The 23,615-nt window shown below is 42.5% G+C and overlaps 1 protein-coding gene across 1 annotated transcript in view; it reads left to right on the top strand.

Annotated features, from left to right (window-relative positions):
- The first annotated feature begins 325 nt into the window (after positions 1 to 325).
- The window catches only part of LOC135210382 (ubiquitin conjugation factor E4 B-like), a 142,114-nt gene continuing 118,824 nt past the window's right edge, over positions 326 to 23,615 (top strand). The window contains 6 exon segments of the mRNA XM_064243289.1: positions 326 to 470; positions 4,541 to 4,633; positions 19,307 to 19,409; positions 19,619 to 19,710; positions 19,832 to 19,939; positions 20,095 to 20,263. Of these exon segments, the coding sequence (XP_064099359.1) occupies positions 444 to 470; positions 4,541 to 4,633; positions 19,307 to 19,409; positions 19,619 to 19,710; positions 19,832 to 19,939; positions 20,095 to 20,263 (592 nt within the window). The 5' untranslated portion in view covers positions 326 to 443.

The raw sequence follows: 23,615 nt of genomic DNA, 5'->3' as shown, positions 1-23,615 counted from the left end.
ACTGAATGATGAAAAAACTAAAATGGGTGCTAAGCTTAGAATTGCAATGAAACGTAGTTTCTGATAATTACGATGCAATGAAATGCACTTTTGATTTTTTCAATGTAGACGGTTCAGTCACTCACGCAGTTAAGTGTTGAATTATAGCAACCTTTTTTATTGCTTTTAAGAAGTCTTAAAATGCTTATATTCATCTCCAATTATATTATATAAATAATTCGATGTATAATATCTCAGGTTATTGTCAGAGATGACAACGCTGGATTATTTGTTTAATGAAGTAATCGATCTGCATTGTGCAGAGCGACGGTCTTTTGTTTTCTACCAGCTGGTTTGTGACGTCACAGCGACATCAAAACAAAGATTTCCATCGTCGTGTGAGGAGTCACTGTGGGTCTCTTTCTTTTTTTTAGGGAGATTTTTTTTTCGAGCCTCCTTTTGCCATGGGGGACCAGATAGATCAAGATGAGGTATAGTTTGACCGTTTGGTTTGTCTTTTGGTTTAATATAGAAGCCGTGAAGGTGAGAAATGACACAAGTCAAGTGGTTGGTTTCGAGCCAATGAGAAATGACGAAGCTTTTGTGACAAAGGTCTTTTGTTTCTTTGTTGCTTACGGGCCCCAAACCGAGACTTATTGTAGTCTCTCATTATTTCCGTTGAACTCTTGTGTGAGCTCTACACAAAGTGTATTGTGTAGAAGCCTACAAGATTAGATATCCGTAGGGTATCATAGTGCACCTCTGACACTCGCCTATTATGGTAGGCGAACCAGCCTGGCTTACACTACGTCCTACTGAGAAACTAATTAGTAGTTATCTTTTCAATACTGTGTGACATAAGATTGGGAAATAAAGTGCCAGCCTTCAGAAGATAATCATTATCCAGTGGTTAATGTAAGAAAATTCCCTAAGGCTTAGCCTAGTATAGGTTGGTTAGCATAGGGTAATTGATAATGCTATGATAGCTTATATTAAATTTATGTGAATTACCTATGTAGCCTAAATCTTAGGTATATTTTCCAGACCAATTATTACTTGATATAGGTATGCATGTTTTATCATTATTGTCGTTGCTAACTACTCATCATAGAGTTTCCCCAGAATTGTGCCCTGTTACTAAGGCTATTAGCTAGGCTAGTAGCTTAATGTGTTGAACAATTATTTGGAACCCCAGTGGGAAAGCTCTAATTATACCATATTTTTTTATATTTGAATACCAGCCGCAATATTGGAGTTCATTTTGCTCTGTTCACGTGTTTCTTTCATATGCTTCATACAAAAATATATTGCAATTTTATTGTTAGCCTAACTATAGTCGATTCATTTAAGGTAGATTCTTGCGCCTACGAGACGTTTGTTTGGCGGCCTCTGATTGGCTGGTACCGGGAGCAGACTGCTCCGCTCAGTGGGTCATATTTTCGTTTGTAGCTTAGAAAACTAGCAATATGTTTACATTTCTTCATTTATCTCACGTTTTACAAAAGATAGGAAAGTTTTGGTCATACCAAAGGATTCAGTATTAAATGTACAATTAATTAATCTTTTCCTGAAATCAATAAGTTAAAATACAAAGGAATTACAACGAGTAGAAGTGAAGGGAGAAACATTTCATTCTTTATACCTGTTTTTATTCATCATCGGATTTTGCATAATTCATGAGATCAAAATAAAATGAAATCTTGTGTTTTAAAACAATAAATTCACCCTGAATACGCTGGTGCTTTCAGATTTTAGATGCGTGTAATATGTAAAGAGAAAATGAAGAATATGTCTTATTATGTTGCATCCGTGCTTGACTCGGTTTGACAGTAGTGCCGAGAGACGCAAGATACCGTGGGGCTAGTCCTCTCAGCTAGAGCCGTTGGCGTGTTGGCAGTTGCCAATTGGCGATATGAGAAGTTTGCAGTTTCGAGTGTATGTATTTACCGAATTATTATGTCATTACATTTTCTATAAATAAATGCATAGAATTCCCATTATGACTTTCGAACATTTTTACTCAAATATTATATATGTCCGTATTTCTGGACATAGCTGATAAAAGAAAAGTAAATAATCAGATGAATGCATCTGGGTGTTGGCTTCAATTTAGTCTAAGTGAGAAATGTACATGCTTTATGAGGCTCACTGATAAATAACAGAACTTGTTTCTCTGGCCAATAACATCAAAAGCTTATGGTTTTCATATGTTCACTCAATAAACAAAAGTACAAATGTTTATTTCTTACCATAAAATTTGTTGACGATGTAACGAATATAATATACTGTCTTTTTCAGAATTGCTTGAGTTACTCTTAGACCAGAATGTTTATCTCCTTTATATACATGTTACACTTGACAACATGTCTACAACAATGTTTAGGAAAAATTTGCTTAGTTTTCTCCTGAGGTAGTTGATTATTCTTGAATCACTTAATTCATACCTGAGTTAGAATAGCTCCCGTACCGTTCCCACAGCCCTGCATAATTGTATATATATAGTACATGTAGGATAATGAGACTAATCAGAAGACTGTTATATCTTCATCTTTTTAAACAAAAGGAATGGAAATTCATGCAGATATATTATGTCATAAACACAAAAGAAAGTCATACACAATAGGCTTACATTGGTATGTCATTAGGCTATCGATATAAACAAAAAGAAATTAAAATTTTACAAATTTTCTTACGTCATCATTATTGTTTATTGCTCCACTGAGATTTATTAATTTCATATCACTCAATTAAGTCTCTGATATCTCTTTCGTTTGAAAATATATTCATAATAAAAGAACAGAAAACAATATGTTGAAACCAACCTCATTAAAACTAAGGATGAGCTGAAGAGTGCGAAGTAGGTCCGTAGGTTTCAAATTCATTCCTGAACTGAATTTCCCGCCCGCGGCCAACGATACCAGATGCATCCATCTGATTATTTACTTTTTTTTTATCAGATATGTCCAGGAATACGGACATATATGATATTTGAGTAAAAATGTTCAAAAGTCATAATGGGAATTCTATGCATTTATTTATAGAAAATGTAATGACATAATAATTCGGTGAATACATAGTCTCGAAACTGCAAACTTCTCATATCGCCAATTGGCAACTGCCAACACGCCAACGGCTCTAGCTGAGAGGACCAGACCCAACGATGTGTCTCTCGGCACTATTGTCAAACTGAGTCAAGCACGAATGTAACATAATAAGACATATTCTTCATTTTCTCTTTACATATTACACGCATCTAAAATCTGAAAGCGCCATCGTATTCAGGGTGATTTTATTGTTTAATAACACAGGATTTTATTTTATCTTGATCTCATGAATTATGCAAAATCCGATGATGAATAAAAACATGTATAAAGAATGAAATGTTTCTCCCTTCACTTCTACTCGTTGTAAATTCCTTTGTATTTTAACTTATTGATTTCAGGAAAAGAATATTTAATTGTACATTTAATACCGAATCCTTTGGTATGACCAAAACTTTCCTATCTTTTGTAAAACGTGAGATAAATGAAGAAATGTAAACATATTGCTAGTTTTCTAAGCTGCAAACGAAAATATGACCCACTGAGCGAGCAGTCTGCCTCCCGCTACCAGCCAATCAGAGGCCGCCAAACAAACGTCTCGTAGGCGCAAGAATCTACCTTAAATGAATCGACTATAGTAGATGCAAGTAGTGTTTACCAATGTAGGTTGTCACTGACTTTGCATAAAGGCCTAAGAATTTGGTGCCATAGGTTAGGTTATAGTAAATTAAATACGTTCATGTATTCCAGTCCTTTTGTTTCCCTTCCCAAAACCCTGCTTTCTCACTATACCCCTCCCTATAATTTTAGCATATAAGAGGATCTAGTTTCTTGGGAAATGAATGCTGGAATTGTTCAAAGCATGCATTAAAATCATGGAAAAAATATATCCCAAGCTCTGGAAAATAATTATGTTTGAAGTGAAAATTTACCAATTGTAGAGCGGATTGACAACCAAAATAAGTAAATTGCAGTTTGCCCCAAAATAGGTATGCTTAGAAATATATTAGATAATGTATTCATGAAAATTAGATGGCTTATGAGATGTTGCCAAGCGATAAGATGGTTAGTCATACAGGTTTTGAGACAATGGTTTTTTTGTTTCCTAAAGGAATAAGAATGTGTAAAATATATGGGTTAGGTGAAGAGAATGTAAATGGAGTGTAAAATTATTGATCTGTGTAGATGAAGTAGTAGTGTAAATGATGATAGCTATATGGACCTGCATAAACTTCTGAAAATATGTAAATGGGAAATTTTGAAAGATAATTTTTTTTTTTTACTGTTATGAGGGTTATCTTTGTAGATAATACTGAATTATTTTTACTGATATGAAGATGATCTTTGTAGCTAATACTGTAGCATAACTGATGATAGTGAAATGAAACTGCATAGACTGGTGATTGAGTGAAAGGAGGAAATGTTGATTTTCATTGTGTTTCACTGTTAAGAGAAAATAGTACTTTTTGCAAAATTGTAAAGTACGTAGTGCATTACTAAGAGTTCATTTAACATTTCAGGTTCGGAAGAAGCGTTTGGCCCGTCTTACAGCGGGGGCCAGCAATAGTAGTACTAACAGTGAGGCATCTCAGATTTCTGCCCCCACCTCACCAGTAAGGCTGTTTTTAAGTAAAATTTTTGGGATTATGGTTTAGAAATATACATCATATTATGACTTCCCATTACTTCAAAATAGGGCTTAGTGGTCACATGATTATCCAAGATACTGTATTCTGTCCTAAAGGAAAGTGCTGCTGTGCATTGCATTACCAAATAAGTATTGTAATGCATATATATTGAGCACATGGCCATTGTTCAGTGATTTTAGAGGTCTCGTGTTTGTTCTGAACTAATGCCTTTTCTGCAAGAAAAGCTTAGATTATTTTTATTTGCCTTTTGTAAATTTAGATCAGCCTTGTTTTTCAAGGTTTTATAACTACCTTTTAAGAATCATTTGTGGCAGAATAGCCTTTGTTTTGTCTGAGTATATGTTTATACTAGTTTTGAAGTTTAGTGCCCGTTGTCTGGTCATTTCAAGTGCTTAATTTAGTATTACTTGGTGTGGTTAGGTGCCTCCTCCCCGTTTGTTTATATTATGGAACTATCGTTTTAACGATTGTCTTTCTTTTTTTTTACGAGTGTTTATAAACGTGCCTTGCTGATGTCTGGATGTTGGTGCTCAGACAGAGTTCAGTTTGGGCTAGAGCACTCCCCTGATATTACCCCTTCAGCTGCATGCTGATTTGGACATTGGATGAAGATTATTTGGAGGTTTATTTGGATGACGATTTTTATTTTTTATTTTGTTCATGAAACTTACCTGTCAGATATACATATATATACCGAAGTCCGACAGAATTTAAAAACTTACGACACACGTAGTGGGAGTCAGGTGGTTAATACCCATTCCCACCGCTGGGAGGCGGGTATCAGGAACCATTCCCATTTTCTATTCATAATTTTTCTGTCGCCGGTGTTGTAAACATCTGTTTACAGCACCTCCGTCTGGATTTGGAAACTTATTGGCTACTTGAGTATCCCTTTTGGTTTTTTTTTTTGGTTATTTGACTTGGATCGGTGGCTAGGCACACGTTATCAGTGGATCGAATTGATTTTGGCTTAGATTTTTCTTTGGACCTCTGCTTGACTCCCAGGACACGGGGAGAGAGCATGTCGAAAGCCGAAGGAGGGTTACGAGGAACCCCCACCGAGTTTTGGATGCCAGGAGTTTTGGATGCCAGGTCCAGGAGTTCTGATTCCATTAGTCTGGGGGAGCTGTCCAGTGTATTGTCTTGCATGGACAAGGCCGTCAGGGATGGTTCTGAGGAGTTGACTGCTCATTTCAGCACGGGACTTCTAAAGAAAAGAGCACTCTTCTGTAACTTTACAGCTAAATCTGTCTCTTCAGCGCAAAAGGCGGATTTGCTCTTCGCTCCGTTTTCAGACCATCTCTTCCCCCAGTCTATGGTTAAGGACATAGCCACGAGTCTACAGGAGAAAGCAACTCAAGATCTTCTGGCTCAGTCATCGAGGAGACCAGCGGGTACTTCGTCTTCTGGGATCTCTTCTACCAAGAAATCGAAGCCCTTTAGAGTTGGATCTTCCTCGAAACCAGCCCCTCGAGGAAGAGGCACTTCCAGAGGCAAAACCCCCGCTCCTTCAAAGAGTAGGAAGTGATATGGAAGTCCTTCAGCCGCCGGTAGGAGCCAGCTTCTACTTTTCGCGAGAGCCTGGGAAGAGAGAGATGCCGACGCTTGGTCGCTGGATATCGTGAGGAAGGGGTACAGAATTCCGTTCCTGAAGTCGCCCCCGCTGTCTTCGACACCAAAGGATTTGTCTCCTTCGTATCGAGGAAAAAAGCAGAAAGTGCTTTACGATCTGCTAGATCAAATGATCGAGAAGCAAGCTGTGGAACAGGTCTTCGACCTGGATTCTCCAGGTTTTTACAACCGTCTGTTCCTAGTGCCGAAGCAGTCAGGGGGGTGGCGACCCGTCCTAGATATCAGCAGCCTAAACCTCTTCGTCACTAAGCAGAAATTCAAGATGGAGACACCTCAATCTGTGCTTGCAGCATTAAGACTGGGGGATTGGATGGTCTCACTAGACCTCCAGGACGCGTATTTTCACGTCCCCATCCATCCCCAATCAAGGAAATACCTGCGGTTTGTCCTGAGGGGGAAAGTATTCCAGTTCAGGGCACTCTGCTTCGGTCTAAGCACAGCGCCGATGGTTTTCACCATCCTTATGAAGAATGTTGCGAGGTGGCTCTATCTTGCGAAGATAAGGATCTCTCTCTACCTCGACGACTGGCTTATTCGAGCCTCATCGCAAGACCGGTGTCTGGAGGACCTTCACACGACCTTGTCGTTAGCGAAGTCCCTGGGACTTCTGGTAAATCTCAAAAAGTCGCATCTGACCCCTTCTCAATCCTTAGTCTATCTGGGGATTCAGATGGACTCAGTGGCTTTTCGGGCTTTTCCGTACCAGGGGCGACAACTTCAATGCCTAGACAAAGTGTCAGCCTTTCTGGAGAAGGAAACATGCTCGGTGAGGGAATGGATGAGTCTGCTGTGGACCATTTCCTCACTGGAGAAGTTTGTTTCTCTGGGAAGGTTGCACCTCAGACCATTTCAATTCTTCCTGTCCAACAACTGGAAACGCGATCAAGATCTGGAAGCAACCTTGTTGTTGACAGAGGAGGTGAAAGAACACCTGAGATGGTGGTCAGATCCGCAGAAGCTTACGGAAGGCCTTTCGGTCAAGCTTTCGGAACCCCGACCTAGTGTTGTTTTCCGACGTGTCTTCCACGGGATGGGGAGCAAGACTAGGAGGGAGAGAAGTGTCAGGCACCTGGAGAGGGGAACAGGTGTCCTGGCACATAAATCTCAAAGAACTGCCAGCGATTCACCTTGCGCTAAGGTTCTTTCAAGAAGAAGTCTCCAACAAAGTGGTTTAGATCAACTCGGACAACACCACAGCCCTGGCATACCTCAGGACAGGGGGGTGGGGGAACCCACTCTCGTTCTCTGTTCACCATCGCGAAGGAAATCCTGTTATGGGCGAAGTCGCAGGATGTCACGATTTTAACAAGATTCGTGTCAAGGAGTGGAGAACGTTCGAGCGGACCTTCTCAGTCGGCAAGGACAGCTGCTGCCGACGGAATGGACCCTACATCAGGAGGTATGTCAGTCGTTGTGGAAGCTATGGGGACGTCCTCATGTGGACGTTTTCACAACTTCCCGGACAAGGAGACTTCCGCTTTATTGCTCACCAGTTCTGGACCCGGGAGCAGTGGCTGTAGACGCTCTTCTTTGGAAATGGTCGGGCCTGGACATTTACGACCGTTTCCCCCAGTTCAGAAAATCCTCGGGGAGGTAATTGAGGAAATTTCGCGGCATCAGAAGGAGCGAGGATGACCCTCATCGCCCCCTTCTGGCCAGCGACCGACTGGTTCACAGAGGTAATGTCCTTCCTGATAGACTTTCCGAGGACTCTGCCCCTAAGGAAAGATCTACTCAGACAGCCCCACTTCGAGAGGTACCACAAAAACCTCCCCGCTCTGAGTCTGACTGCGTTCAGACTATCAAGAAGTTGGCCAGAGCGAGGGGTTTTTCAAGACCTGTGGCTAAAGCAATCGCCACTGCAAGGAGGCTCTCCTCAATCGCAGTCTACCAATCGAAGTGGGCTGTCTTCAGAAGTTGGTGCAGGATTAGGGCATTTCCTCCACCACTACCTCTGTGAGCCAGATAGCAGATTGCCTTCTTTACCTAAGAAAAGAAGTGAAATTAGCTGTTCCCACGATAAAAGGCTACAGGAGCGTGCTTTCTGTAGTCTTCAGACACAGAGGACTCGACTTGGCAAATGACAGAGACCTTCATGATCTCATTAGATCCTTCGAGACTACGAAGGTTCTCCAACCTAAAGTACCATCGTGGAACTTAGACTTGGTGCTTAAGTTCCTGATGTCAAGTCAGTTCGAGCCACTCCACTCAGCTTCGCTTAGGAATCTGAAGAAGAAGACCATTTTCCTAACCGCTCTGGCGACGGCAAAGAGGGTTAGCGAACTCCAGGTCATAAGCAAGCAAGTTGGGTTCACGGATCATAGTGCGGTTTGTTCCTTAAGTCCTACGTTCTTAGCAAATAACGAGAACCCTTCCAACCCTTGGCCGAGGACGTTTGAGATCAAGGGGTTGTCGGAGATAGTGGGACATGAACCTGAGAGAGTCCTGTGTCCTGTCAGGGCTCTCAAATTCTATTTGCAGAGAACTAAAGCCTGCAGAGGCTCTTCTGAGAACTTGTGGTGCTTGGTGAAGAAACCAGATCTTCTGATGTCAAAGAACGCTCTGGCGTTCTTCCTAAGAAGTACGATTAAAGAAGCTCATGAAAAGTGCAGTGATAGTGATATGAGCTTCTAAAAGTGAAAGCCCACGAGGTGAGGGCTATTGCTACCTCGGTAGCCTTTCACGAGAATATGGCACTCAAAGACATTTTGAGTGCCACATATTGGCGAAGCAATTCGGTGTTCGCTTCACACTACCTGCGGGAGGTGAAAGCAACATACGAAAATTGCTACTCGCTGGGACCATGCGTTGCTGCAGACACTGTTTTGGGGGCAGGAGGTAGCACTCATCCTATTCTTTAATGGTTAGGTGAGTTTTTAACTTGTGTTTTATGGTTGTGGGGTCGACCGCCGGTGGCGGATCTCCCTTCCATTAGTTTAGTCTAAGTGGGATACCTTTGGTAGGCTAGGCCAGGTGGTTGTGTTTTTACTTCGTTGCCCTCATTGTATGGTTCATGGTCTAGTCACGTCGTGGTCTCGCCCCTGTTGACAGATCATCTGGAGTGCACCAGCTATATAGGTCTCTACCTCGCTGGCAACTCTAATAGCACAAGCAGACTTACGTGGCAGTAATCACGAAGCCAGCTATGCTAACAGGTAAGGAACCAAGATATCAATTATCTGCATATATGTGTTTCCTAAAATCTTCCATTCTGTCTACTCCCACCACCAAAGGTGGGATTCAGCTATATATATATCTGACAGGTAAGTTTCATGAACAAAATGATATTGTAATGATACAATAAAGTTTTGTACATGCAACTTCCCCGGCAGATATATACTTAGCTTATGTCTCTGACGTCCGACAGAAATTCGAATTTCGCGGCACACGCTGCAGGTAGGTCAGGTGATCTACCCCCCTGCCGCTGGGTGGCAGGAATAGGAACCATTCCCGTTCTAGAACCAGATTTTCTCTGTCGCGGTAGTGTCAACATATGTTGTTGCTACCTCCTGACTTGATTTTCGTTTTTCATCGCCATCGATCTTCTGGGCTGTCTTTTGCAGGGAAGTACTGGGTCTTTGGTTCGGCATACGCTTTTATTAACTTTTTAATGAATTTGGCTTCGAAAATTTCGAAGAATATATGATGTGTAACTACCGAAATTTTCGGTAGACACTCACATAGTTTGCAAGAAAGGGAAATATTAATATTTATTCATTAATACGTGTAATAAGTGTTAGAATTGATTGAGGAAATATACTGACTTCCTACTTTAGGGAGTCAGTAAAGCATGTAACTAGATACGTTTCTTTTAAAAGTTTTTTGGAAACTCGTACTAACGAGCAATTAGAGTATTAAGAGTACTAGTAGTGTTGCATCCTCATCACCTTCTTACTTCGCAGAAACTTCAAATTCATAATTGCAATTTGAAGACAAGGATTGTGGCTCAAAATGCGAGCTATTAAAAGGTAAGAAGTGATTACTAGTGTTCCCCATTGCAGTGGAGGGCGCGTCTGATCGGCTCTGTCTCGCTCTCAGGCCTAGACCTCTTTCAAGCTCCCAAGCCCAGGGGAGAAGGAAGGTCGAAAGCCGTAAGGAGGTTTCAGAGAATCCCCACCGGTCAGGCGTCCCCTCGGCAGGTTCTGTAGAGCGTCCCAGACTGCCAAGGATAGCCATTGAAAAGGCATCCTTAAAAAAGTGCGTCTCTTCATCTTACATCCGAAAAGACGAAGAATGTATATGTTTTGATGATCTAGCGCGTTCTCTGAAATCTAAAAGAACACTGAGCAAGAGCCAGCCAGGAACTTAGGAAGCCGCGTTCCAGCAAGCTAGCGTGAGCCACGTTCCAACAGCCAGCAGCGAGCCGCGTTCCAGAAAACAGACTAGCGCGAGCCGCGTTCCTACAACCAAACGCGAGCCGCGTTCTAGCAACTGAGCGCGAGCCGCGTTCTAGAAAATTTTTCTTGGCGCAAGGCGCCGTTCAAAGAGACGAAGCGCCAGCCTGGCGCAAATTGCGCCAGAAAAACAGACGGCTAGAGCAAGGAGCCTTATAGTACAGTGGCAATCAGAACGATCCTACCATTGAACGTTTCCGGGCAAGAGGCTCTTTCTAAAAGGGGTCTAGTAGGCGCACGGGACCTTCCACGCAAGCAGAACGTTCCAGGAGCGAGTCTCCTTTCTAGCGTGCGGAACTATCCAGGCGCTAGGCGCAAGGAGCCAGGCGCCAGAATATTCCAAATCTTCTTATGAGAGAGAGGTCAGTCGCGAGGCTCCTCTTTGAGTTTTTAACTTGAGCAACTTTCCCCTGGCAAAGGTGCAAGATGTCGCACAGGCGGCCGTCGCGTTTGTCAGAAGGATTCTGATACCAAGAGAAGCCATTTTTTTCATTATTCAGAAGACTCCTGTGTTTGGCAGTTTCCTCTCATGCGGACTCTCTCCTTCATTCATGCTCTTCCCTCGTTATGAAGAGGCAAGAGCTTTGGGAGTTTTTCTTATAAGAATCTCATCGACGTTTGGGTATGATGGCGGATAGGAAATATCTACTTCCTTCCGTAAACCCTACAGATGAACAGGAATTCTGTCTCTTCCGCGATTTATGAGGAAATCACAAGATTTTTAAAAGAGTTCCTGGATTAACTTCCTTCCTTAAGGAGATATATATACTCTTTCTATCGTTCTATTAACGAAAAGAACGAAGACAGTAAAAATTTTTCCTTTATCTGCCTCGGCAGAGAAAGAAGGTAGTAGAGTATCTGCTGTATGAGAATACGATACGGCAAATCACACATACCGTAGTTACTTCTTTGCAGAGTAACTCAATTACCAGTATCCTTCCAGGAATTCCTAGGAAGGACTACGCTTAAAGGGATTGTTAAGACAACACCTAATTAGCTTCTAGATTTATCGAAGTCTGTTTCGCTTAAATATGCATTAATAAGAACTTCCTGAAGTTCGATAATAATTTTATAAGATTCCTTTATTTAATGGAGTAGCTGGCAACTCTGGAAGAGTAAGGCCAGACGGCTAACGGAGACTGCTATCGCGCCTTAGAGACCTACGCAGTAACATGTAGGTGCGGTCGTGAGTGGTTGGTTACATGTCTCTCTCCTGCGGGATGGAATAACTAACCGTGTCTCTCCCCTACAATCGCGGTTTTAGCCTCGGATTGAGGGGATAGTTAAGTAAACATAATAAAAATATTGTCTGCCTTTTGCTAAGAAGCTTTCAATAAGAAAGATATTACAACATTTCAATGCTGTTTACCGTAGGTAACATTATTAAAGGATTCTAACGCAGCGGAACTCTATATTATATGATGCTCTCATGCTTACGAAAGCATGGCTTATTAGAGTACATGCTTAGTGAGAAGATGAATGTAGTAGAAGAGAATTCACTTTAAGACTACGGTATGGTCAAGTCTTATGCACATACCGAGGTTAACTACAGAATTCCTAGTATCCTTACAAAGGTTTCCTAGATTAATGCTGTTTACCACAATGTGACAGTATTATAAAGGATTCTAATACGGCAGAGCACGATATAATATAATTCTCTCATCCTTTCGAGAAACGCACACAACCTTTTTAGAATCGGATATTGCTCAAGAGAAGATGGGTGAGTCGGATGGGAAACATTCTCTTAGTGGCAGAAGTTGTTTCCCTGAATGGACTATACTACGTATATAAAAGTTTTTTCCTACTAAGAACGGAATTAACACGTGAAGGATGTCGGGTACCATAAAGGCACAGATGTTCTGGCACATAACCTTAAAAGAACTAGAAGGAAGCGCCAGCCTGGCGCAAAGCGTCAGAAGCGCCAGCCTGGCGCAAATTGCGCCAGAAGCGCCAGCCTGGCGCAATGCGCCAGAAGCCCCATCCAAGATATTTTCTCGTTTTAGCGAGTTATTAACCTATGAGTCCAGTAGTGGTTGGTTTGGTGTTTGCTTCTCACCTCGGTGGTCGCGGGTTCGATTCTCGGCCATTCCATTGAGGAGTGAGAGATGTGGATTTCTGGTGATAGAAGTTCACTCTCGACGTGGTTCGGAAGTCACGTACACCATACAAACAAACAAACAAAGTAGCCTCTCGGAGGCTCGGTAACGGCAAGATTCGTTCCTGATTTCGTTACCCATTTAATCGGAAAGGGGTCGCTTACAAGGAATGATGAAATGATTTATTTTAATCACTTAGGCCAATTCCACGACTCTCTCATATCGCAAAGAGCATCGAGAATCTCTTTTTTCGCCCCTGTTCGCGTTAACAAAAGAGAACCTATTTGGGAACAGACACGGAACGTAACGATCCTTAAGAGGTTCGATGCAAGATTTTGCATGTCCGTGAGAACCTTCTCGATCGAAGATAATAACTGTTAACGTATGTCTAACATTTATTGAAAAGAGTTTGAGAACCTGCGGAAAGTCTTCTTCATAGATCTCTTCGCAAGGTAGAAGACGAACAGGCTTCCTATATAGACTGCTTCCTTTTCCTCGAACCAAGAGAGGTAGCAATATACGACATCTTTAATTTAAAGAAGGGGAATAAACTTTAGTCTTTTTCCCCTAGTTATAAATTCTTAACAGATATTAAGATTAAATGGGCGTCAAAGGAAAGAGAGGATGAATGCCTCATTTTGGCCTTAGAGAGGTTGGATTCACAGAAGTCACGTTCTTCTCACAGCATGTTTCGTAAGGCTTTTCCAAGAGTATCTGGATATTCTATCAGAATCTATTATAAATAGACCTGAAAAACCTCTCCACTCTGAGTCTGTCCGCGTGCAGACTGACCAGAAGTGGACATGAATGAGAGGATTTTTCAAGGTAAATGACAATAGTCATGGCTAAGACATAGAATTGCTGCAGATCGTGCTAGATGGAATGAGGAAACTGTCCTCTTCCGATACCTCTGTGAACCACATAGCGAGGTTCTTTCTTCACTTTCAGAGGGAAGAATCACCTAGGTATATATCTGCTATCAAAGAACGCAGTAAAAGGCTATACTCTGTCTCTACAAGGGGAATTAGAGATAACAGAAGATTAAGATCTTCGGGATCTTATACGATACCGCAATACGACAAGAGTAGGATATCATGTACTTCGAATGGGATCTTTTTGTGGCCACAGATTCCGTGTTCCGACAAAATGGAACTGCTCCTCATCAAACTTCTTTGAGAAAGTTTATGAAGGAATTCTTTGTTTCTCTTAGCCCTAAACGACCAAGAAGACAAGTGAATTTTTTGTGCATTGGAATCTCGCATCAGATTCAATGGAGACTCGGCAATGGGTTCTTGCCAGCATAGTATGTCTGGCAAAAGAACTAAAACCCTCTATTCCTGACGCAACGCTTTCAGATAGAAGTTTCGTTGCCCAGGCAGGGTACTTACTTTTTCATCTACAGAAGAAGAGATGGTTTAAACGTTTGCCTACAGAGTCTTCGGGGTGCGATGAGGGCTCGAAATGCTTCCCAGAAGGTATTCAGAAGGATACAATAAGAGCTAGAAATCAGGGTTCCTCCCAATTTCAGCTCGGAGTCTCCTTCGACTTCCAGACTCCTTCCCTTCCTTCGGGCAAGGATAGGGAAGATTCTGCAACGAGGAACCTCATCAACATGTAAGAAGAGATCTCGTTAGCAAAGGAAGTATTCACGAAGGATCCTCCTCGGAGGAAGACTCTTCTCTCTCGTATTGTTAGATATCCTGTCGTCTACTGGATGTAGCTGACTACAATCACCTCCCCTTGCCAGGGGCCAAAAGATCAAAGGGGAAGAATTTCTTCCACCCTTCTCCAGTCTCCTGATAGACTATGTGGTTGTTCAGGACTCTCGGACAATGTAGCGCCAGCCAGGCGCCAAATGCCAATAACAGGCGAAAAACGCCAGAGGCGGACAGTTCCAAGGAACTCTGTCATGGTCGGATACTGAGAAGGAGCGGGCCTCCAACCTGGCGCAAATGCGCCAGAGGCGAACAAATCGGACAGATATAAGAGTGTCCAATGTGGACATCGCCAGACAGCCTAGAGACTCTTCCAAGCTCGAAGCTCCAGCAAGTGTGGAGGAGCCAAGCCAGGCGCGAGGCGCCAGCCAGGCTCTAGGAGCCAGCCAGGCGCCATCCAGGTGCCAGGCTCCTTCAAGGCTAGGCTCTAGTCAGGATTGAGGATCCATCCAGGCGCAAGGCTCCTTCCAGTAAAGAGAAACCTAAAGCTCTGTCATGTAAGAGGGCTAGTCCCCATTGATATGATACAGGTAAGGCTCTGCCATGTAAGTGGGTCAGCCCCCATTGGCACGATCCGAGAAGGCTCTGTCGTGTAGCGGCTAGCCCCCATTGACATGATCCAGAAGGGTTTGTCAGTCATAGGTCCCTACCTCGCTGAAACTCTTGAGGCATGCAGACTCATAGACAGTAAGCATGAAGTCTTCTGCCAAGCTCCAGGCGCAAGGCGCCAGCCAGACGCAAGGCTCCACAAGCCAGGCGCGAGGCGCTAGCCAGGAGGGAGGAGCCAATCAGGCGCCAGCCAGGCGCAAGGCGCCATCCAGGCGCGAGGCTCCAGCCAGGCTCCTGGCGCCATTCAGGCGCAAGGCTCCAGCCAGGCGCGAGGCGCTAGACAGGCGCTAGGCGCCTGCCAGGCACGAAGCGCTAGCCAGGCTCCAGGCTTCACCCAGAAGAGATCTATATCAAAGAATGCCCTGGCCTTCTTTGAGACAATGTGATCTCCTGAGCACTTGACAAGTGCATTGATGATTCCTTCAAACAGCTGAGAATTAAAAGCGCATGAAGTGCAAGCTTTTCTGAATTCTTGTTCTTTCTTAACAATATGTCATAAGGACATATTAGCTGTCACATACGGGAGATGCAACTCTGTGTTGACTTCCCATATCCGAAGGATGTCAAGATAACCTACGAGATCCTTCTCTCTTGGTTGATACGTGTCTGCAGATACATTGCTGGGATAGGGAGCCGATACTGATCCTTAACTAGTGAGTTAAATTTTATTTAACGTCGTGTTTTTTCTTTGGGTTGTTTGAAAGGAGTTTGGGGATAACTCTTTTCAACTTAAGCACTAACCCTCGTGTTAGGATCAGGTGATCGGGATCGGTGTTGTGCTCCTTAATTATGCCACTAGGCATAGGCATATTGTCATGTAAGAGGCTCTGTCGAGTAAATGGATAAGACCCCATCGACAGACCCACAAGAACTCTTAGCCATAGGTCACATCCTCGCTGAGGCTCTTGAGGCGAAGCAGATTCCTAGGCATTAGCCATGGAATCTTCCGCCTGAACAAGTAGGAACCTAGGTTTTATTTATTTATTACCTACAACGTATGTTGTTTTACCTGTCTATTCAGTAATAGTTGTCTCTTACCCACCACCAAGGGTGTCAATCAGCTAAGTATATATCTGCCGGGGAAGTTGCATGTACAAAAATGATATTGTTAGAATACAATAAAGTTTTGTACATACTTACCCGGCAGATATATACGATGAATGGCCCACCCAGCCTCCCCTCAGGAGACAGGTGGAAGAGAAAATCTGGTTCTAGAACGGGAATGGTTCCTATTCCTGCCACCCAGCGGCAGGGGGTAGATCACCTGACCTACCTGCAGCGTGTGCCGCGAAATTCGAATTTCTGTCGGACGTCAGAGACATAAGCTAAGTATATATCTGCCGGGTAAGTATGTACAAAACTTTATTGTATTCTAACAATATCATTTTTTTCATACTTACCTGGCAGATATATATATTTTAAGTACCCACCCACCTCCCCTCAGGAGACAGTGGAAATAAAAATTATGAATAGAAAATGGAAATGGTTCCTGATACCCGCCTCCCAGCGGCGGGAATGGGTACTAACCACCTGACTCCCACTACGTGTGTCGTAAGTTTTTAAGTTCTGTCGGACTTCGGAATATATACTATATCTGCCAGGTAAGTATGAACAAACTTTATTGTATCATTACAATATCATTTTTTTTTACCTTTGGATCCTCACCTTGGTCAGCTGTCTGCAGGTTCTCTAGTCACCTGCAACTCGAGTGTCTCCTGCCTAGTCCTGCGGCTTGGGTGCTTCGATACAACTCGCAGGTGCTCCTGTCACCTGCGACTTGAGCCATTCCTGCCTTTCGCTGATGAGGAGGTATTCTCAGGGAATTGGTGCCGTCACTTTCTCCCGGCACTGACAGGAATTGATCTGACTTTTCTACATCTCCATCCAGTTGCTGTGGATGTGGGAGCTGGCTAGCTCGTGAGATGGCCTGTAGGGAAGCTGAAGCCAGGTAGGACTAAATATCACTGATTTTCGTTCAGGATCACTCTGGCGTTCATGACCTGCCCTGTTAGCTGATTTGGAGTTTCGATCATGGCCGTGATAGTTTTCTCTTTGGATGCCTTCATTTATGAGAGAAAAACTATGTAGTGGTTATATATATATATGTATTTTGCCATATTTGAAATGGGATTATATAATGTTACCCAATGAGTCTTCCTCTAGACAAAGTTTTCGCGTGTTTAGCTTTGTGGTTTTAGGTAGAGATATTTTTTTTTACTTACTCTGCCTTCCTTCTTCCTTTGACTTAGCATTAGGATAGTTTTTGGTCTGGCCAGCAAAATAGTTGGATCCAAATAAATTACCTATTATTAATTTTCCTTTGCTTTATAATTTCCTTTGATGAGGGTTTGAGCCTTTAGTGTGTTTTTTAGGGAATCTATTGTGATTCTAAGGACTGGTATTTGTTACATCTTACAAGGTTGATTTAAATTTTGTATTTGTTAGGCATTAAATATTATTAAGTTTTCTTCGGTGTTTGTTTCCGCTGATCTGTAACACTGGGTTACATGAGATCACTGACAACAACCCTGATATAGAATAAAAACTTGCGAGTTCTTATTTTATATTAGGGTTGTTGTCGATGATTTCATGTAGCCCAGTGTTAAAGGTCAGCGGAAAAAAAAACACCGAAGAAAACTTAATAATATTTAATGCCTAACAAATACAAAATTTAAATAAACCTTGTTGGATGTAACAGATACCAGTCCTTAGAATCACAATGGATTCCCTAAAACTAAGAAGCCAAACCCTATCAAAAAGAGAGGAAATAACAATTATTAATAGATAACTTATTTGGATCCAAATATTTTGCTGGCCAGACCAAAAACTATCCTAATGCTAAGCCAAAGGAAGAAGGAAGGCAGAGTAAGAAAACAAGAAAATAATTATTATCCCTACCTTAAAACCACAAAGCTAAACACGCAAAAACTTTGTCTAGAAGAAGACTCATTGGGTAACTTTATATACTCCCGTTTCAAATATGGAAAAATACATATCTATATATAACCACTACATCGTTTTCTCACATAAATGAAGGCATCCAAAGAGAAAACTATCATGGCCATGATCCAAACTCCAAATCAGCTAACAGGGCAGGTCATGAACGCCAGAGTGATCCTGAACGAAAATCAGTGATATTTAGTCCTACCTGGCGTCAGCCTCCCTACAGGCCATCTCACGAGCTAGCCAGCTCCCACATCCACAGCAACTGGATGGAGATGTAGAAAAGTCAGATCAATTCCTGTCAGTGCCGGGAGAAAGTGACGGCACCCATTCCCTGAGAATACCTCCTCATCAGCGAAGGCAGGAATGGCTCAAGTTGCAGGTGACAGGAGCACCTGTGAGTCGTATCGAAGCACCCAAGTCGCAGGACTAGGCAGGAAACACTCGAGTTGCAGGTGACTAGAGATACTGCAGACAGCTGACCAAGGTGAGGATCCAAAGTGTAATAAAAAAAAAAATTGTCGTCCAAATAAACCGCCAAATAATCGTCATCCAATGTCCAAATCAGCATGCTGCTGAAGGGATAATATCAGGGGAGTGCTCTAGCCCGAACTGAACTCTGTCTGAGCACCAACGTCCAGACATCACCAAGGTCACGTTCATAAACACAGTAAAAAAATAAACAATCATTAAAACTGTTGTTCGATAATATAAACAAATGGGGAGGAGGCGCCTGACACACTGAGTAATGTTAAATTAAGCACTTTACATTAAGCACTTGAAATGACCAGACAATGGGCACTTAAATTTCAAAAATAATATAAACAAGTACTCAGACAAAACAAAGGCTATTCTGCCACAAAATAATTCTTGAAAGGTAGTTATAAAACCTAGAAAAACCAGGCTTATCTAAATTTACAAAAGCTAAATAAAAATAATATAAGCTTTTCTAATATGTGGTAACCTAGGTAGTATGTACCTTTCAGCTGATTGTTCACAGGTGTGTAAGTGTGGATAGTCACTTATGGCCTTTCTTCTTTCATTTTGAAAACTAATGAATAGCATCTCTGGAGGCATAGATTGATGGGTATGCTATGAACAAATGTTTTCTATTGGTAACTTGTAGTTCAGAACTGTTACTTATGTTTGAATTGGGGAAAAAAATTTGCTATTTTTAGGTTATTAATTAATTATTAATTTTTATACTAAGAATTCCTAATGTAATCCAATCTATCTTTATTACAAAAGGGCATACAGTTGCCAACGTCTCCTAATGCAACATCACTGCTGCCTTCTCCACATAAAAGACAACCTCCACCTTCACCACTAGATATTACTCCTTGTAAAAAGGGTGAGTACTATTGAGTAATTGCATCATTAAGTGTACTATATACTATTTTCAGTCATATCATACCAATTGACATATAACTTGAATAAGAGCTAATAACTTGAAAAAGAGCTAATATTTGCTGTGCATCTTGACATTGCTGTGACTCATGACATTAGACCTTAGTGATACATCTGTTGTATGTAATTAATTTTGTGGCCCTACCTCCAAAGGTTTAGAAGAACCTATGGAAGTAGAAACCAAGGCTGAAACTCCAACCAGCTTGGAGACAGGTCATTATGGCAGCGACAACAAACGTCCCAGGGTATGAATATTACAGGGAAATTTTTATAATGTCATTTGTGCTTTGATATTCATGGTAATTTTTGCATATAATGTACACAGAGTTAAGTTTTAATACAGGGTTTATGGTTCGTTTTCTTCAGAGTGTCAGTACAAGTGAGGTAACAGAAGAGTTAGTGCTTTCAACGTTATCAAATGTGCTTCAGGCCAAATGGCAAGATGTCACTACTACTTGCCCGATCACAGTACAAGTAAGTGTTAGTGAGGAATAATCATGTGGGTACTTTTTAAGAGACCTGGTTATTATATATTCATGATACAACATCAAAATAAACCATTTAAGTGGAACATTTAATTTGTCAGTGCTGTACTACATGCTTACACGTACGTAATCCTTTCCTTTCAGGTTTTATCAGCCGCTAAAAAAGCTGAGATCACATCCCAGGTGCTGATGGAGGTCACTATGCGCGTGTGTGCAGGGGAGAACATAGAAGGGTTGGTGGATCCAAACTATACATCTGATTCACCAGAGCTCAGTGCCTCACCCACAGGTATTAAGAACACAAGTGAAGCTTGTGAGTACTATTTGTACAAATATGTGATGTTCACTATGATTTTGGGAGGAGTGAATTTTCTGTTAACTATTTGCCTGTACCTAACTTGAGGTAAATAGTATCTTTTATTTTTCAACACATTTTAAAACTAAAAGCAGTATTCCTTGATCTTTCTGACTACAAGACTTCATTTGAGTTAGCCAGATTTTGGCTGTTATTTCTGTTCTTGAGTGGCAATGGTGAGAATTAAATTTGAACTTTTATACTGGACTCTGAAAGTAATTTTCAAAAGTATTTTTTATTACATTGTTGAAAATCTAATCAAATTTCTATTGTAGTGTTTCATTGCAGTATGAATTTGAAATTACTAGAAAATATTTTTCAATGAAATAATGGACAGGGAGGCAAAAGGAAAGGGTTACAGAGTGATTTTCTTTTTTGCCAAAATTGCTGTATGGGTCACTATTCTGGATATGAATCTCTTTGCCTCCTTCAAATGGGTGTTCCTACACAATATACAAATCCTCAGTCCTTTACAATAGGAATTAATTGCTTACGGCAAAGATGGAACACACCCGTCAAAACTCTTGAACAAAGGTGGTTAGACAGTACCTACCATCCGGTAGGTGGGGAGACCCACCTGCCTGGATGTAAACATTCCACTTTCATACATTCAACTTCCCTGTCAGATATATACTTAGCTATAGACTCCGTCGTCCCCGACAGAAATTCAAATTTCGCGGCACACACTACAGGTAGGTCAGGTGATCCCGCTGCCTGCCGCTGGTGCAGGAATAGGAACTATTACCGTTTTAAGCCAGATTTTCATACATTCAACTTCCCTGTCAGATATATACTTAGCTATAGACTCCGTCGTCCCCGACAGAAATTCAAATTTCGCGGCACACACTACAGGTAGGTCAGGTGATCCCGCCGCCTGCCGCTGGGTGGCAGGAATAGGAACTATTACCGTTTTAAGCCAGATTTTTCTCTGTCGCGGTACTAGTAACATTGTTGCTAGTTCCTCCTGACTTGAATTTCGAATTTTATTACGCCGTTGATCTTTTGGACTGCTATTTGGTGACGTATTGGATCTTTGGTTTTGGCATACGCTATTGTGGACTGTTTTTTGGATTTGGCTTTGGAATTTCTCATAATGTCTTGACGTGTCGATTTCGTTCAGAGTGTGTGTGAATGAGAATTGTTTTGTGAGACTGCCGAAAGCTTCGGTGGATCCTCACACCACTTGTAAAAATTGTAGAGGGAATGTATGCTCTCAATTGAATACATGTGATGAGTGCAAGAATTTGAATGAGGAGGAATGGAAGTTGCTTAATTCCTACCTAAGAAAGTTGGAGAGAGATAGGGCTAGAAAGCCTCTTCCAAGAGTGTAAGTAGGTCGGTCTCTAACGAGCCAGTTAGCGGACTATTGCCTATTGATAACCCTATTGTTTCCTCCCATACAGCTTTACCTTCCCGATTATCGGACTCGGCAAGCTCAACATCTGAAATTGCGAGTCTGAAAGCTTCGCTTAAACATATGGAACAAAAAATTAAAGAACTGGAAGGTAAGTGCAGTGAAAGTGTTCCCAGTGAAGTGGAGGGTGCGTCTGATCGGCTCTGTCTCGCTCCCAGGCCTAGACCTCTTTCAAGCTCCCAAGACCAGTAGAGAAGAATCGAAAGCCGCAGGGAGGTTTCAGAGAATCCCCACCGGTCAGGCGTCCCCTCGGCGATCCTGTAGTTACGTCCCGGGCTGCCAAGGATAGTCGTTGGAAAGACGTCCTGAAACAGTGTTTTTCTTCGTCTGATTCCTCATCTAAAAAAGGATGGAGTTCAGATAGATTGTCGAGACCTTCAAAGAGAACTTGGAAGTCTCCTTCATTCGACTCAAGCCCTGAAGAATTTCCGGAAGAATATCCTCCGGAAAAGAGGAAGAAGAATGTATATTCAGAAGCTTCTTCTCCTGCATCGGAGGTTGGAAAGAGAGACGTAGCTACGAAGATGTTAGAGGATATGCAGAAACAGATATCTTCCCTAGTAGGAGTTCTAAAATCTGATCAGCCTAAAAGGAAGGATAGATTTCCTCCTATCAAAAGATCCCGTCTTTAAACTCTCTGAGAGCTCGGACGAGGCGCCTGCCAGAAGCCTGCCCAGCCAGACGTCAGGCTACTGTCAAGCGCAAAACGCCGTCAAGGCGACAAGATGTGTATAGGGAACTTCCTACTAGAAAAGAAAGTACATAGATGTCCGAATCGAGGAGTAAAATTGGAACTCCCGAAATCGGACGAACTCCTGAAAGGAAGCGCAAAGAGCCTGAAGCGCCTGAAGGGAGGCGCAAAGTAACTGAAGATCCTGGAACTCTTTTTGGCGAGGCGAAAAGAGTCTGGAGCGCCTGAAATGAGGCGTAAAGCTCCTAAAGTAAAAGAAATGAGGCGCAACGCGCCTGCAAAAGCCTGAAGTGGCTAAAAGGAAATATTTAACTCCTGGAGAGCCTAGCGCCTGATATGAAACATAGGAGCGCCTGGAGAGCCTAGAAACACCTCAAAGGAAAACCAGAGCTTAGGGAGCCTGAGGACTACTGAAAGAAGAAAAGCAAAGCGCCTAAAGAGCCTGAGGCCTCCTGAAAAAGGAAAGCAAGCTCCTAGAGGTGAGGCGTCCTGAAACGAGGCGCAAAGCGCCTGAAGAGCCTGAAGCGTCCGAATGTAGGCGCAAGGCCGCCGGGAAAGCCTGAAGCGGCTGAAACAAAGACGTAAAGCGTCTAGGAGCGCCTGAAAGCAGGCGCAAGGATTTGTACAATCCAGAATACAATTTGGATGAGTTATCGGAGTTTGAAGCGGACTTGGAGGCTCCTCTTTGGGATTTTTCTCAAGATCAATTTTCCCCTGACAGGGCCTCTAGGTGTCGCACAGGTGACCGTAGCCCCTGTCGGGAAGGAATTGATCATGAAAAAAGGGAACGACATTTAAGGACTTCTCCTGGTAGGGACAAAAGTTGTCGCACAGGCGGGACCGTCGTCCTTGTCAGGAGGGCCTTAGGGTAAAAGAACAACATCGGCCTTCTCCTGGCAGGGACTCAAGATGTCGCACAAGCGACCGTAGCCCTTGTCAGGTTGCAGCCGGTGTTGCTGCAAGCCATGTGCATTCCCGAGAGAGGAGTCCTCCGGTCGCACACGTCTTCTCCGAATAAACTCAACCGAATTAGAGGATGTTTCGGACTCTGAAGAAAAACAAGGGGGCAGGTCTTTCTGATTATAAGATACTAGCAGCCCTCTTGTTAAAAGAATTTGGAGAGTCTCTGAGTCCTGCTGCCCTCCTTCTCCTCGGTCTTTATTTTCGAGTACGAAGGCTGCGAAGTCTTCCTCTTTCTTGAAGAT

Source organism: Macrobrachium nipponense, chromosome 39 (genome assembly GCF_015104395.2).
Source record: "Macrobrachium nipponense isolate FS-2020 chromosome 39, ASM1510439v2, whole genome shotgun sequence".
In the NCBI taxonomy this organism is placed as follows: Eukaryota; Metazoa; Arthropoda; class Malacostraca; order Decapoda; family Palaemonidae; genus Macrobrachium; species Macrobrachium nipponense.
Note: the sequence above shows the minus strand (reverse complement) of the source record. Positions and strands in the feature narration are given on the sequence as shown.